Source organism: Pongo pygmaeus, chromosome 1 (genome assembly GCF_028885625.2).
Source record: "Pongo pygmaeus isolate AG05252 chromosome 1, NHGRI_mPonPyg2-v2.0_pri, whole genome shotgun sequence".
Lineage (NCBI taxonomy): Eukaryota > Metazoa > Chordata > Mammalia > Primates > Hominidae > Pongo > Pongo pygmaeus.
Window position 1 is genome coordinate 209,248,030 of NC_072373.2, and position 12,151 is coordinate 209,260,180.

Here is a 12,151-nt window from a genome sequence, read left to right on the forward strand (position 1 = left end):
GAGAGCAAGCTGTGCCACAGTCCTCCCCTGGAACGGGTGTCTTTTCTACTGGCCTTGCCTTTTTATCCCAGAGGAGACCTGTAGAGAGAGAATAGCCCCGGCACTTCCTGCTCAGATGCTGGGAGCTGGGCTCTAGGCACTGTGACAGTGTGGGGATAGGGGCACGGGCTTCTGCCTTGGATGAGCCAGGGGCACCTCCTGGAAGAGGACAGACAGGTAAACCCTTGTGTCCCTGACTGAATTCTGGAGCAGTGTGAGGTGGTGTGGTCCAGGAAAGGTATCCTGAAGGGGCTTCAGAAATCAGGGCCCACCTCCTGCTTATGGGAGAGGAAACTGAGGCCTAAGGTGAGGAGGAGAACTTGCTCAGTGCCCACAGCATATTGGTGGGACGTGTCCTGTTCTGGGAGGATGATGTGGGTTTACAGAGGAGCCAAAGAGTGAGCTGGGAGTTAGAGTGGAGTAGGGGTGGGCTTGGCATGGCAGGACCAGGGCTCACAGCAAAACTCAGGAGCGATGAACTTAAGCTTTGGAATCCAACAGACCTGGGGTCAAATCCCAAGCCTGCATGTGCTTGCAAGCCATTGACCCTAGGTGAGTGACTTAAGGTCTCTGAACCTGAGTTTCAGAGGGGACAGCTGGACTGTCTCCCTCCCAGGCTTGTTCTGAGAATTACATGACATGATGTGTGTAGAGCGCCTGGCTCAGTGCTTGGCACGGGGGAAGAGCACGTCGAATGGCAGCTTGCACACGCAGCCTCTTCACCCGGCGTCCTCTCCTGCAGGCTTCCCGGCTCATCGTCACCTTTGACGAGCATGTCATCAGCAATAACTTCAAGTTTGGCGTCATTTATCAGAAGCTTGGGCAGGTGTGCTCACCTCCTCCCTGCCGCCCCTCCCCACCCGGCCCCATATCCGGAGCCTCACACCTTTTCCAGGGTAGCACACCGGCCAAGGGACTCAGGAGCCCAGGGGCTGCCAGAGGTCCTCCCTCTGGCCCTCTCTGGGTCCAAGCAGGGACAGAGGGCAAGGGCTTCTCAGGAACTCCAGCTCAATGACCTTGGCCCCTCATCCCCAGACCTCCGAGGAAGAACTCTTCAGCACCAATGAGGAAAGTCCCGCCTTCGTGGAGTTCCTTGAATTTCTTGGCCAGAAGGTCAAACTGCAGGACTTTAAGGGGTGAGTATTAGGGTGGGCTGAGCAGAGTGTAATCTGACTTGTGCTCCTGGGCAGGGAGGGAGCCCCTGTCCTGGCCCCGTGGAGGCCTGGCCGGGGCTGGAGACTGAGCCGTGGCCTGGGGGGCCCGGGGGCAGGTTCCGAGGAGGCCTGGACGTGACCCACGGGCAGACGGGGACCGAATCTGTGTACTGCAACTTCCGCAACAAGGAGATCATGTTTCACGTGTCCACCAAGCTGCCCTACACAGAAGGGGACGCCCAGCAGGTAGCCTGGGCACCCCCACCTGCCTCCCGTCTTCCACCTGTCCTCCCCCTCCACCTGTCCGTTCAGCCACCATCACGCCAGGCTCAGCGCCGGGCCCTGGGACAGAGATGGAAATGATCAGCGCCCCCACTTGTGGGCTCTCGTTGGGTCAAGGGAGACAGAAAGCCTTGGTTTCTACAGTCAGAATGGCACCCACTTCCTAGGTGAGCATAAATGCGTGGGTGCATAGAGGGACTAGAACAGTGCCTAGTACGTCGCAAGAGTTCAGCAGATCTGAGCTGGTGTTTTATGGGGAGTGGAGAGCATCATGGGGTCATGTGGGGACATGTCGTCTTGGCAGAGGTGGGAGTCAGGAAAAGCTTTCAAGAGAAAGTGACTTTTAGGCTGTGAAGGAGCTGGGAGAATGAAGGGAAATGTTCCAGGTGGCGAGAACAGCTTCTGCAAAGGCCTGGACTCGAGGTCATGCAAGGCATGTGCCAGGAACTGAACTCAGAAGTGTGTCCCCTTGTCCTGAGCCTCCTACAGGGCTATCTGCCTTCCCAATCAGGTCCCCAGCCCAGGGGGATAAAAGGGAAATGTGAGAAAAATGGAAATAGTTATTCCTTATTTTTAGTGTCTGTTAACTTTCGTTTACTAAGGGTCTGTGTTCATTTTAGCAACATGAATGTATACCAAGTTGAGCTTGTTTATTCAATCGGGGGCCACGTTTGGGGCATTGAGATAGGAGAAGGGCTGAGAGGTAGGGTCTGGGGACCAAGAGACCTGGGCTCAAGTCCTCAAGCTCATTATAGCACCTTCCAAGTCACTTCTCTCGGCCTTGGTTTCATCATCTGTCACAGCATTCCAAGAAAACTAAAATAATTCTTCTTGTAATTTCAATAGCTATCCAGGTACAAGTGGGTTTTGGTTACATGGATGAATTGAATAGTGGTGAGGTCTGGGATATTAGTGTACCCTCGTCACCTGAAGAGTGTACGTTGTTCCAAACAGGCCATTTTTCAACTAAAATAGTTTTAAGACAAGTTTTTTTGCTACATTATTCTGGGGAAAGCAAATCCTTAGATGTGCCCTCTGACTACCCCAAACCCTCCTAAACCCCCGTGGGCACCCCTCTCCCCAGTGGGCCCCCTCTGGCCAGACCGTGAAGGCCCGTGGCTTTGTGCTCAGTTGCAGCGGAAGCGGCACATCGGGAACGACATCGTGGCTGTGGTCTTCCAGGATGAGAACACTCCTTTTGTGCCCGACATGATCGCGTCCAACTTCCTACACGCCTACGTAGTGGTACAGGCTGAGGGCGGGGGCCCTGATGGGCCCCTCTACAAGGTGGGTGCTCTTGGAGCCTCCCAAGGGCATCAGCAAGGGCCCTGGCTGCAGTTCTGCCCTCCCTGGGATGCCCCTCTGAGCCTCACTTTTTCCAGCTATAACGGGGGGACCATGGAAGGCTTCAATGGTGCACTGTTCACACCACACCCCCTGTCTTCCCCCAAGCTCACCCCCTCAGAGAGGACAGTTTCCCTCCTCTGCCTCCTGGCCCGGTATCACTGTCCTCCACCTCCCGTAGCCTCCTCTGCCTTCACCATCCCGATGATTCCTGAGGCCCCTACCCATCTCCACCACTAAAATTCAGGGCAAAAGATAAAGGGCAGAAATCTCTGGAAGAAAGATTCATCCAGCCCACAGTCACTGGGTCTCCCCGACCAAGGGGCAGTCCAGGGAGGCAAAGTAGGGGTTTCTGGCTTTGCCTGCTGGGGCAGAGCAGACCCCAGGCTCCACAGGAACGGACAGCTGCCCTCCCTTCCAGGTCTCTGTCACTGCAAGAGATGATGTGCCCTTCTTCGGACCCCCCCTCCCGGATCCCGCCGTGTTCAGGAAGGTGAGGGGCACCCCCCCCAGTCATGGGTAAAGCAGGACAAAATGGGTGAGGGCCTGGGGGGTGCATACACATTATGCCTTATGAGGTTCCAAAGCCTCATTGTGTGCCAGGGCAGCTGGGCTCCCCTTAACTGCAACCAGGGCCTGGCTTTTCCGTTCATCTTAAAAACACCTTTTTTTTTTTTCACAAGGTCACAGGATAAACTACACGATTGTTTTACACTTTCCGTAGTAGACTGGCCTTTCCTCATTTCTATTCTCTTTCTGACAGTTCCAGTCTCTTCTTTCTTCTAAAATGTTTGGGGAGGGGCACACTTCAAGCCTGGGCTTCAGCTCTGTACATAGCGTGTTCTGCTACCCTAGACTGAAGTAGCAGGTCGAGACCCCAACCCAGACCCTAACATCTGTGGAGTTTGCTCTCCTGAGGGCGTGGGCAGCCATGAAGGGCACTGGGGCCCCTTGAAGGTACCTGGGGAGCTGAGCCCAGGGAGATACCCTTTTGGGAGTGAAGAGGGTGACCCCAGGCCTCAGCAGAGCATGGTTCAGGAGCTGCAGCCTCTGCCTCATTGGGGTTCAGACCCTTGTTTATGTGTCATCTCAACTTCCCTTTCTTATCTCCTCCACACTGGGGGTTTCCAGGGGCCTGAGTTCCAGGAATTTTTGCTGACAAAGCTGATCAATGCTGAATATGCCTGCTACAAGGCAGAGAAGTTTGCCAAACTGGAGGTGAGGATGGGCTGTGAGGGCTGGGTGACCCTCTTCTCACCTTCCAGCCTATAACTTCAGCCCTGTCCCTGGGAAGGGAAAAGCCATGTTCAGACCTTGGCCTTAGCGGGGACACCTGGGGCTGGATGGATTGATGGATGAGTAGGAGGTCGGGGAGAGGAAGCCGGAGGGATAGTGAGGAGTTCCCAGGAGATGCTGGGAGGCGGTTAGGCTGACAGGGACACCTTGGGACTGGGTGGGGGGTGGACCTGGGGGGTACGGACATGAAGCCAGATCTTGAAGGGACTATGAGGGGCCCTTCATATGAGGGCCCCTGGGGGCTGCTTGAGCTGTGGAGTGGCCTGGGGGAAGGCGGTGCAGGAGCCCTCTGCCCTCCCCACTCCCCACTCATTCAGAGAAGGTGGCCTGTGCCTCAGAAGGTGGCCAGGATTTGAACTGTGGGCCGAAGGGCTGATCCTTGGGGTCCCTCCTGACGGCCCGGGCCTGACCCACAGGAGCGGACGCGGGCCGCCCTCCTGGAGACGCTCTATGAGGAACTACACATCCACAGCCAGTCCATGATGGGCTTGGGCGGCGACGAGGACAAGATGGAGAATGGCAGTGGGGGCGGCGGCTTCTTTGAGTCTTTCAAGGTGAAGGGCCCCAGGTCTAACTGGCCGGGGAGCAGGGATGTGGCTAGGGCGGAATCCCAGGCTGAGGTTGATAGACTGATGGACACGGCGTTGGGGTGGAGTCTGGAAGAAGGGGCGTGGCTGAGGGGGTGGAGTCCCGGACTGGGGGTTTGACACAGCATGGGGAGTGCGGCTAGAGGCGGTTCGCATTGGAGGTGAAGTCTGAGAGGGGGCGTGGCTGGGGCGAAGTCCCGGACTGGGGCTGATTGACATGGTGTGGAGGTGTGGCTAGAGGCCGCTCACCTTGGGGTAGAGTCTGGGAGGGGACGTGGTTGGGGGTGGAGTCAGGGGCTGGGGCTAATGGACATGGCGTGGGGGTGTGGCTAAAGGAGGGTGTAGTCTGGGATGAGGGCAGGGCTCGAAGTGGACTTGGGCTTTAGAATGAGCTTACACTTGGGGACATAGTCTGCCTTGGGTAGAGTTTAAGGGAGCAGCGTGTAAGGTGGGGCCCTGGCCTGGGGAGGAGTAACTGTTGGAGGTGGGGCCTAGGTAGAGAATTCACCTGGGAATTCTGCTGAAGGGTGGAGGATTCTGGGAGACAGCAAGGGCTGCTCGTACAAAGGCTGCCAGGTCAGAAGGCAGAGAAGAGAGGAAGAGGCTGTGTCTTGCCTGAGGGAAAGAAATAGAGTTCTCAGAAGAGGTGTGTGAACCATGATCATTGGAGAGGGACCTGACCTGTGTGACCTACCCTGCCTGTCACTGGTTTAGCTTAGCATTAAGAGCATGGACACTTCAAATCTCAGCTCTGTTACTTACCAGCTTGGGCATTCTGTGAGCATCAGTTTCTTTATCTGTTGAGTAGGGTAATGGCAACTTACCTCATACAGTTATTGTTATCTGTAAAAGAGTTAGGTTAGTGCAATATAAGTTTAAAAGCAAAATGCAAAACCTTGCTTGTCTGCCTCAGCAACTGTTGTCTGAAATGAGAAGTGTGGGGAGTGGAGTAGTTCCTGGACAGGGTCTGGACTCACCCAGGCCACAGGACCCCAGGTGGTAGCCTTTTTGCCACAGTCTCCTCCACCCGCAGGAGGATAACTGCCCGTCCTCCAGCTGCCTGGCCGGCTGGTCACACCTCACCCTCAACCCAGGGCAGGTCACACAGCTGGAGCTATGGGTTGGAATAAGGGAATTAGCCCAGCTGCCCAGGCCTGCCCAGGAACTGAGGTGAACAGATCATCTTTGAGAAAGAGGCTTGGGGACTAGAGACAGGACAGGTGGGGTCAATACAGATCTGGGGTGTCTCCTTTGAGGAGGGCTCCAATGGTCCCGCATCTGGTAGGTGCTGGACGGTGGACCTAGATTAGGTCAAAGAATTTCTCAGAAGCAGTGGAGTGCAGAGTTGAGGGCATGGGTCCTGGCATGCCGGGCTCACCCCTGCCTCAGTTCCATCGTGTGTGAAATGGGCATGATTGCTAGTCCCCATCTTGCAGGGGGATCCAGTGACAGAGTGATTGTAAAGTGCTGGTCCCATAGCAAGCATTTGGTATAGATTGGTCTGAAAAAAACAAGGAAGGAGGGTGGGAGGGAAGAAAAGAAAGAAGGCAGGAGAGCTCTAAGAGGCCCTAACAGGAATGAAACTCAGGTGTCAAGAGGGCTCTCCGTGCACACTTTTGGCCATGACCTAGTGTCTTCTGCAGTCCTTACGCAGCCACATGAGGACACTCAGCACAGAGCAGCCTGTGTGTCCCAGAGACTGAGAGAAGTGAAGTGGTGTCCCCAAGGCCACCTGGCAAGTTGGTGGCAGAGCCAATACCTGAGCTACCCTTAGGCCCCATATGTACCTGCTTCTCATGTGACGCACAGGGAAATTGAGGCCTGGCCCCACCTCCCGCTCTTGCCCTGCTGGCCACGTGTCCAGGGGAAGAGATTTCCAGGGCTCACCCAGAGTGGCGTTGCCGGGGAGGGACCAGATGCCTGGGCTCCTGGGTTTCCCCAAGAGGACAGCCCTTAGGAATCCTGTGCCTCCCCCACCGCCACCCCCTTCACAGCGGGTCATCCGGAGCCGCAGCCAGTCCATGGATGCCATGGGGCTGAGCAACAAGAAGCCCAACACCGTGTCCACCAGCCACAGCGGGAGCTTCGCGCCCAACAACCCCGACCTGGCCAAGGCGGCTGGAATAGTGAGTGCCCTCCCCATCCCCAGGCCCCTGCCCCTCCCTGGGGGGGCCCTCAGCTCTCCTCTGCCTCCTGAGGCCTGGCTCCAACTCTCTCTGTTGCCCTGCTGCCCACATGCCCATCCTAGGCTCTGGATTTGGTCTAGCCACTGCTTTCCATGGGAGGGGGGTGAAGTGCCCAGGCCAGGACACTGCGGTGCTGACAGCTTGCAGCCTGCGGCCCCTTCCCAAGCTCCTTGGCCCTCACCTTCTCCTGGCCCCTTATGCATTGAGGTGTGACTTTCCGCAGGTCAGCCCTGGGACAGCCTCTGTGTCTTATTCCTTATTGAGTATCTATCTGTTTGCTGGGGACTGGGCTGCTGTGTGGGCACCTACTGTCAAGCCTTGGGTTTCTGGGAGCACCTACTGTGTGTCGGGCTGTGGGCACCCACTGTGTGTCAGGCTGTGGGTACCCACTGTGTGTCAGGCCCTGGGCTGCTGTGTGAACATGCACTCTGTGAGCATCTACTGTGGGCCTGGCCCTGAGTACCTGTGAGCACCCACTGTGTGTCAGGTCCTGGGCTGCTGTGTGGGCATCAACTCTGTGAGCGCCTACTGTGTGCACAGCCCTGGGCTGCTGTGTGAGAACCTACTGTGTGTCAGAAAATGGACTGCTATATGAGCACATCGTGTGTGATAAGCCCTAGATGTCAGTGAACACCTACTGTGTGTCAGGAAGTGAGCTGTTGTGTGGGTACTTTCTCTGTGAGCACCTCCTACTGTGTGTCCGCAGCAGCCAGGGCCTCTGTGGTGTGGCTGCCTATTGTGTGTCGGGAATCTGGCTTCTGTGTGAGCATCTCCAGAGGGAGCACCTCCTGTGTGATCACTGACTGTTGTCCAGGTTCTGGGATTCTGCTGCTCACACTCAGGAGTGCTGGGCACATGGATGAATATGGCCTATGGCTGTGGGTCTCACTGCTGTCCACTGCCTAGTGGCCACCCCAGGACACTGCACCCACTGCTGTGCTTCCCACCCATCCATCCAGCCACCCATCCATCCACCCACCCATCCACCCACCCATCCACCCATCTACCTATCCACCCACCCACCCATCCACCCACCCATCCACCCACTCATCCATCTATCCATCCATCTACCCACCCACCCATCCATCCATCCATCCATCCATCCATCCATCTATCCATCTCCATCCACCCACCCACCCATCCACCCACCCATCCATCTATCCATCTATCCAGCCACCCATCCATCCATCCATCCATCCATCCATCCCTCCATCTCCATCTCCATCTCCATCCATCCCTCCATCTCTATCCATCCATCCATCCACCCACCCACCAATCCATCCATCCATCCATCCTTTATTGACTGTCTACTGCATGCCAAGCCCTGCGCTCAGTGCTGTGAGGCTATGTCACGTGGCAGGAGGGAATTCCCCGACCTCTGCTGTCCAGCAGTCACCAAGCACACTGTCAGGCGAGGAGCAGGCCCAACCTCCCCCCAACACAGTTTTATCAACCACTCCCTTCCTCTCCACCAGAGTGACCCAGCCTCCTGTGGGTGGCCGAGAGGGGCCCCAGGGACAGGACCAGGCCAGCAGCACCCACCATGGCAGTAACTGGACCCATTTCTGTTTTGTTTTTGCACAACTCTCCCTCTCTCCGTGTTTCCTCCTTTCATTCTACTCTCTCTCCTTGTTTTTTTGTTCCCTCCTCCCTTTCCTATTCCCGTCCTGTGACCTCTCTGCCCTTTGGTTCTCTGTTTCTCCTTCCTTCTTGCACCTGTCTTTTCTGCTCCCTCTCCTCCTTCCCTTCTGCGCTCTTCTCACCCTCGCCCTTTCCTTTCGGCCTTCCCCTGTCTTCGCTGTCTCTGACCCTCCCTGGGCCTGTCTCTGTGTCCTTGTGTCCCTGTCTCTCTGGATTTCCCTCTGTGCCCACCTGGTGTGCCCTCGCTGGCTCACGCGTGTCCCTGTCTCCGGGTAACTGTCTGTCTGTCCATCTCCCTGTCTCCCTTGTCCTCTGTCTCTCCTTGTGCTTCTCGCCTTCCCTTCCCCGGCCCTATCTCTCCCATTGCCTCCTGCACCATTCTTTTCCTTTTTCTGTCTGTCTTCCTCCTTTCCCTGCCTCTCCTCCTCTCTGTGTCTCCCTTCCACCATCTCTCTCGCTCTCTGACTCTCTCTCTGTCTCTCTCTCTCTGCCCCCGCCCTCTGCTGCTTGCCAGTCATTGCTTATTCCTGGGAAAAGTGCGAGTAGATTCGGACGCCGGGGCAGTGCCATAGGCATAGGAACCGTGGAAGAGGTTGTCGTCCGCGGGGCCGCCGGCTCTGGAGGCTGCCTGCACGCGCTGTTCTCTGCTCGCTCTCAGGACGGAGGCCATATTGGGGACGTTGCCCCTCTGCCCCCGGGACAGGCCCCAGGGCGTGCGGGATGGAGTGGCGGCAGCTCCGATGGCACTCAGCACCTGCTTTGGGGCCTGGTACCTGTGCCAGAGCCAGTGCCCCTCACCAGGGGCTTCTGGCCCTGCCTTGGCCCCCCGGGACCCTGGCCCAGTCCCTGCCAGGATCCGGTACCCAAAGGCCCTACACCCAGCCGCACGTCCCCCAATATCGCCGGTCTGCATGGAGCGCCATCCCTCTCCTCTGCCCTGACTCCTCCTCCCCGCCACGAACTGACCTGGGGTCCTACCCCTTCCTGCCTCCAGAGAAGCTGGGGGCGGGCTTCTGGGGCCTGGGGCATCCCAGCACAGTGTGTGGGAAGCTGGGGGAGTCTTCCAGCTGCTGGGCCAGAACCTCCCCCAGCCAATTTGGAGGTTCCGGGGAGGGGCCCTAGCTGGCATGGGGTGGGGCTTGGGTTGCTACACCGCCCTCTGACCACCGCCCTTAGGCTGCAGATCCCACAGAGCCCTGGGGGGCGGGGAGCGGTAGCCATTCTGAGGACTCGGCCTCCTCCCACCCCAGCCCCCTCAGGACCCTGTCCTAATCCTGGGCCAGTATTGACGTGCAGTCCTGCTGTGTGAGCTTGGGAGAGCCCCTTGCCCTCCTGGGGACTGTTTCCCTTTCGTAAACTGGGAGGCTGTCTCTGGGGTTGGATATCTTCTCTCGTTCTTTCTTGCTCATCAACTCTGCTTCAGGGCCTGGGGCAGCAGGGTCCCCAGAGGGGATGTTGGGGGGCACTGGGGCTCCCAGGTAAGGTGGCACTGAGTTGGGGCCTCTCCCCACAGTCACTGATTGTCCCTGGGAAGAGCCCCACGAGGAAGAAGTCGGGCCCGTTCGGCTCCCGCCGCAGCAGCGCCATTGGCATCGAGAACATACAGGAGGTGCAGGAGAAGAGGTGGGTGAGGGGGGGACTGTGTCCCATTCCCCTGCACCCCCATCCCTGAGCCCCGTTCCGTGGCAAAGCAAAGCAGGCAGAAGGGAGTGCCCGCCCCTCTGCCTCTCCATCCCCACTAGTGACAGCTGTGTGGTCAAGTCCCTGCTGCGTGTCGGGCACTAGGGCCAGCACGTCACCTAACGTGCCACATGCAGATCAAGAAGCAGTAGGTCAGAGGGGTCAAGGGGCTTGCCCAGGTCACATAGCCAGTGATGGGCAGAGCTAGGATCTGAGCCCTGATCTGTCTAGGGCCAGCACCCATGCTCTTCCCACGGCCCCAGTGCATGTGGGAGGGCCTAGTGCTGGTTTTCAGGGTGGCCACAGATGGGCCTGGGGGTCCGTGAGTGTGGGCAGCATGAGGGCAGTGAGCCCAGGCCAGCAGCAGGGCTGCCCCCGGACATCAGAGGCTAGCTCCCGGCTACCTCCCCGGTACTAACCATGTGTGACCTTGGGCGAGTCACTGACCTCCTCTGAGCCTTACTGTCCCAACCTGGAAAAGGGACAAGAACACAACCCATGGCATGGGGCTGCTGTGGGGACTCCGGACACTGCGTGTGAGGCCAGGGCCAGGTCCCCTGAGAGGGCTCCAGGAGGGGAGCGGGCATTGTCCTTGCTGCTGCCAGAGCTCCATGTGCTGTGAGTCCTGGGTTCAGGTCTTGGCACTGCCACATCCTAGCTGTGCATCCCTGGGCAGATTCCTTATCCATAATGGGACAGCTATACCTGCTCCTATGGAGAGGACCTGGGAGGAGTCCCATCCTGTCCCGTATAGCCCCATCAGTGCCAACCCCATCACTGGCCAGGCTAGCCAGGGAGCCCACAAGACTGCTCCAGGGCTGGCCCTGAGGATAGGGGCGTGGGTATGAGGCAGGAGGCACCATGACCCCCCTCACCGCCTGGGCCTCATGCTACCCCTGATGCCAGGCCTGGTGCTGAATCCCCCCGCTGCCCCCGTGTGCCCCGCAGGGAGAGCCCTCCGGCTGGTCAGAAGACCCCAGACAGCGGGCACGTCTCACAGGAGCCCAAGTCGGAGAACTCATCCACTCAGAGCTCCCCAGAGATGCCCACGACCAAGAACAGGTTGGGGCTCAGGGCACGTGGGGCTTGGGGGCTTGGGAGTGGTGAACCGTCCTTCCCCTCCCCTGCCTGGGCCCGGGACAGCACAGGAGCCTTGACTGTGCCACAGCAGGGTGTCAGGGGGGCCTGGGCATTCTCTGGGGCCCTCCTTTGACATTCACCCAGCGAGCACTTTGTGCACGCCCAGCCCCACGCCCGGCTCTGGAGCACAGAGGTGCCCTGCACATAGGTCCCCGCCTCACGGCCGCAGGTCCATCAGAACGCGGCCTCATGAGCTGTTGCTGGATCATGGTGATAGGAGGAACCCGGAGCAGGGTTGGGGGGATGAAGAAGGACTGGGGGCAGGGGTGTTTTAGATGGGTCCTCAGGGGAGACACCTCCATGGGGTGACATTTGAATTAGGAACTGAGCCAGCCCTGCTAGGACTGGCATGGCAGAGGAGCTCAGCCAGTGCAGAGGCCTGGGGCACACTGCAGGGACAGAAAGAAGAGTGGCTGGGAGTGGTGATGTATGCCTGGAGTCCACCTACTTGGGAGGCTGAAGTAGCAGGATGATTTTAGCCCAGGAATTTGAGGCTGCAGTGAGCTATGATCATGCCTGTGAATAGCCACTGCACTCCAGCCTGGACATCATAGCAAGACTCCAACGCTTAAAAAAAAAAGAGTATCTGAGGGGCTGGGCCTGGACAGACATTGTGACATTGTGCTGGGTGGTGGCGGGAAGGAGGCTGGAGAGGTGGGCAGACGCTGGCTTATAGCTTAGCAGGCTGTACAAGAGCTCTGTCTCCCAGGCTGGAGTGCAGTAGCACGATCTCGGCTCACTGAAAGCTCCACCTTCCGGGTTCATGCCATTCTCCTGCCTCAGCCTCCCAAGTAGCTGGGAC

General features: G+C 58.1%; 1 protein-coding gene across 33 annotated transcripts in view; it reads left to right on the forward strand.

Moving 5' to 3' along the window:
* Positions 1-12,151, forward strand: part of RAP1GAP (RAP1 GTPase activating protein) — a 73,395-nt gene that overhangs the window by 56,700 nt on the left and 4,544 nt on the right. For 7 of the 33 annotated variants that reach the window (XR_008504670.2, XM_054502484.1, XM_054502505.1 and 4 more), the window contains 11 exons: positions 782-865; positions 1,075-1,175; positions 1,310-1,439; positions 2,607-2,762; positions 3,241-3,312; positions 3,951-4,037; positions 4,532-4,669; positions 6,697-6,828; positions 9,044-9,121; positions 10,043-10,152; positions 11,158-11,271. Coding sequence is in view for 30 of the 33 variants with exons in the window: in XM_054502484.1 (XP_054358459.1) it covers positions 782-865; positions 1,075-1,175; positions 1,310-1,439; positions 2,607-2,762; positions 3,241-3,312; positions 3,951-4,037; positions 4,532-4,669; positions 6,697-6,828; positions 9,044-9,121; positions 10,043-10,152; positions 11,158-11,271 (1,202 nt within the window). In the remaining 3 variants the exon portion in view is untranslated. Of the gene's footprint in view, positions 1-781; positions 866-1,074; positions 1,176-1,309; positions 1,440-2,606; positions 2,763-3,240; positions 3,313-3,950; positions 4,038-4,531; positions 4,670-6,696; positions 6,829-9,043; positions 9,299-10,042; positions 10,153-11,157; positions 11,272-12,151 lie in introns of all 33 variants that reach the window. The other 26 variants (XM_054502404.1, XM_054502423.1, XM_054502412.1 and 23 more) reach the window with 5 other exon arrangements.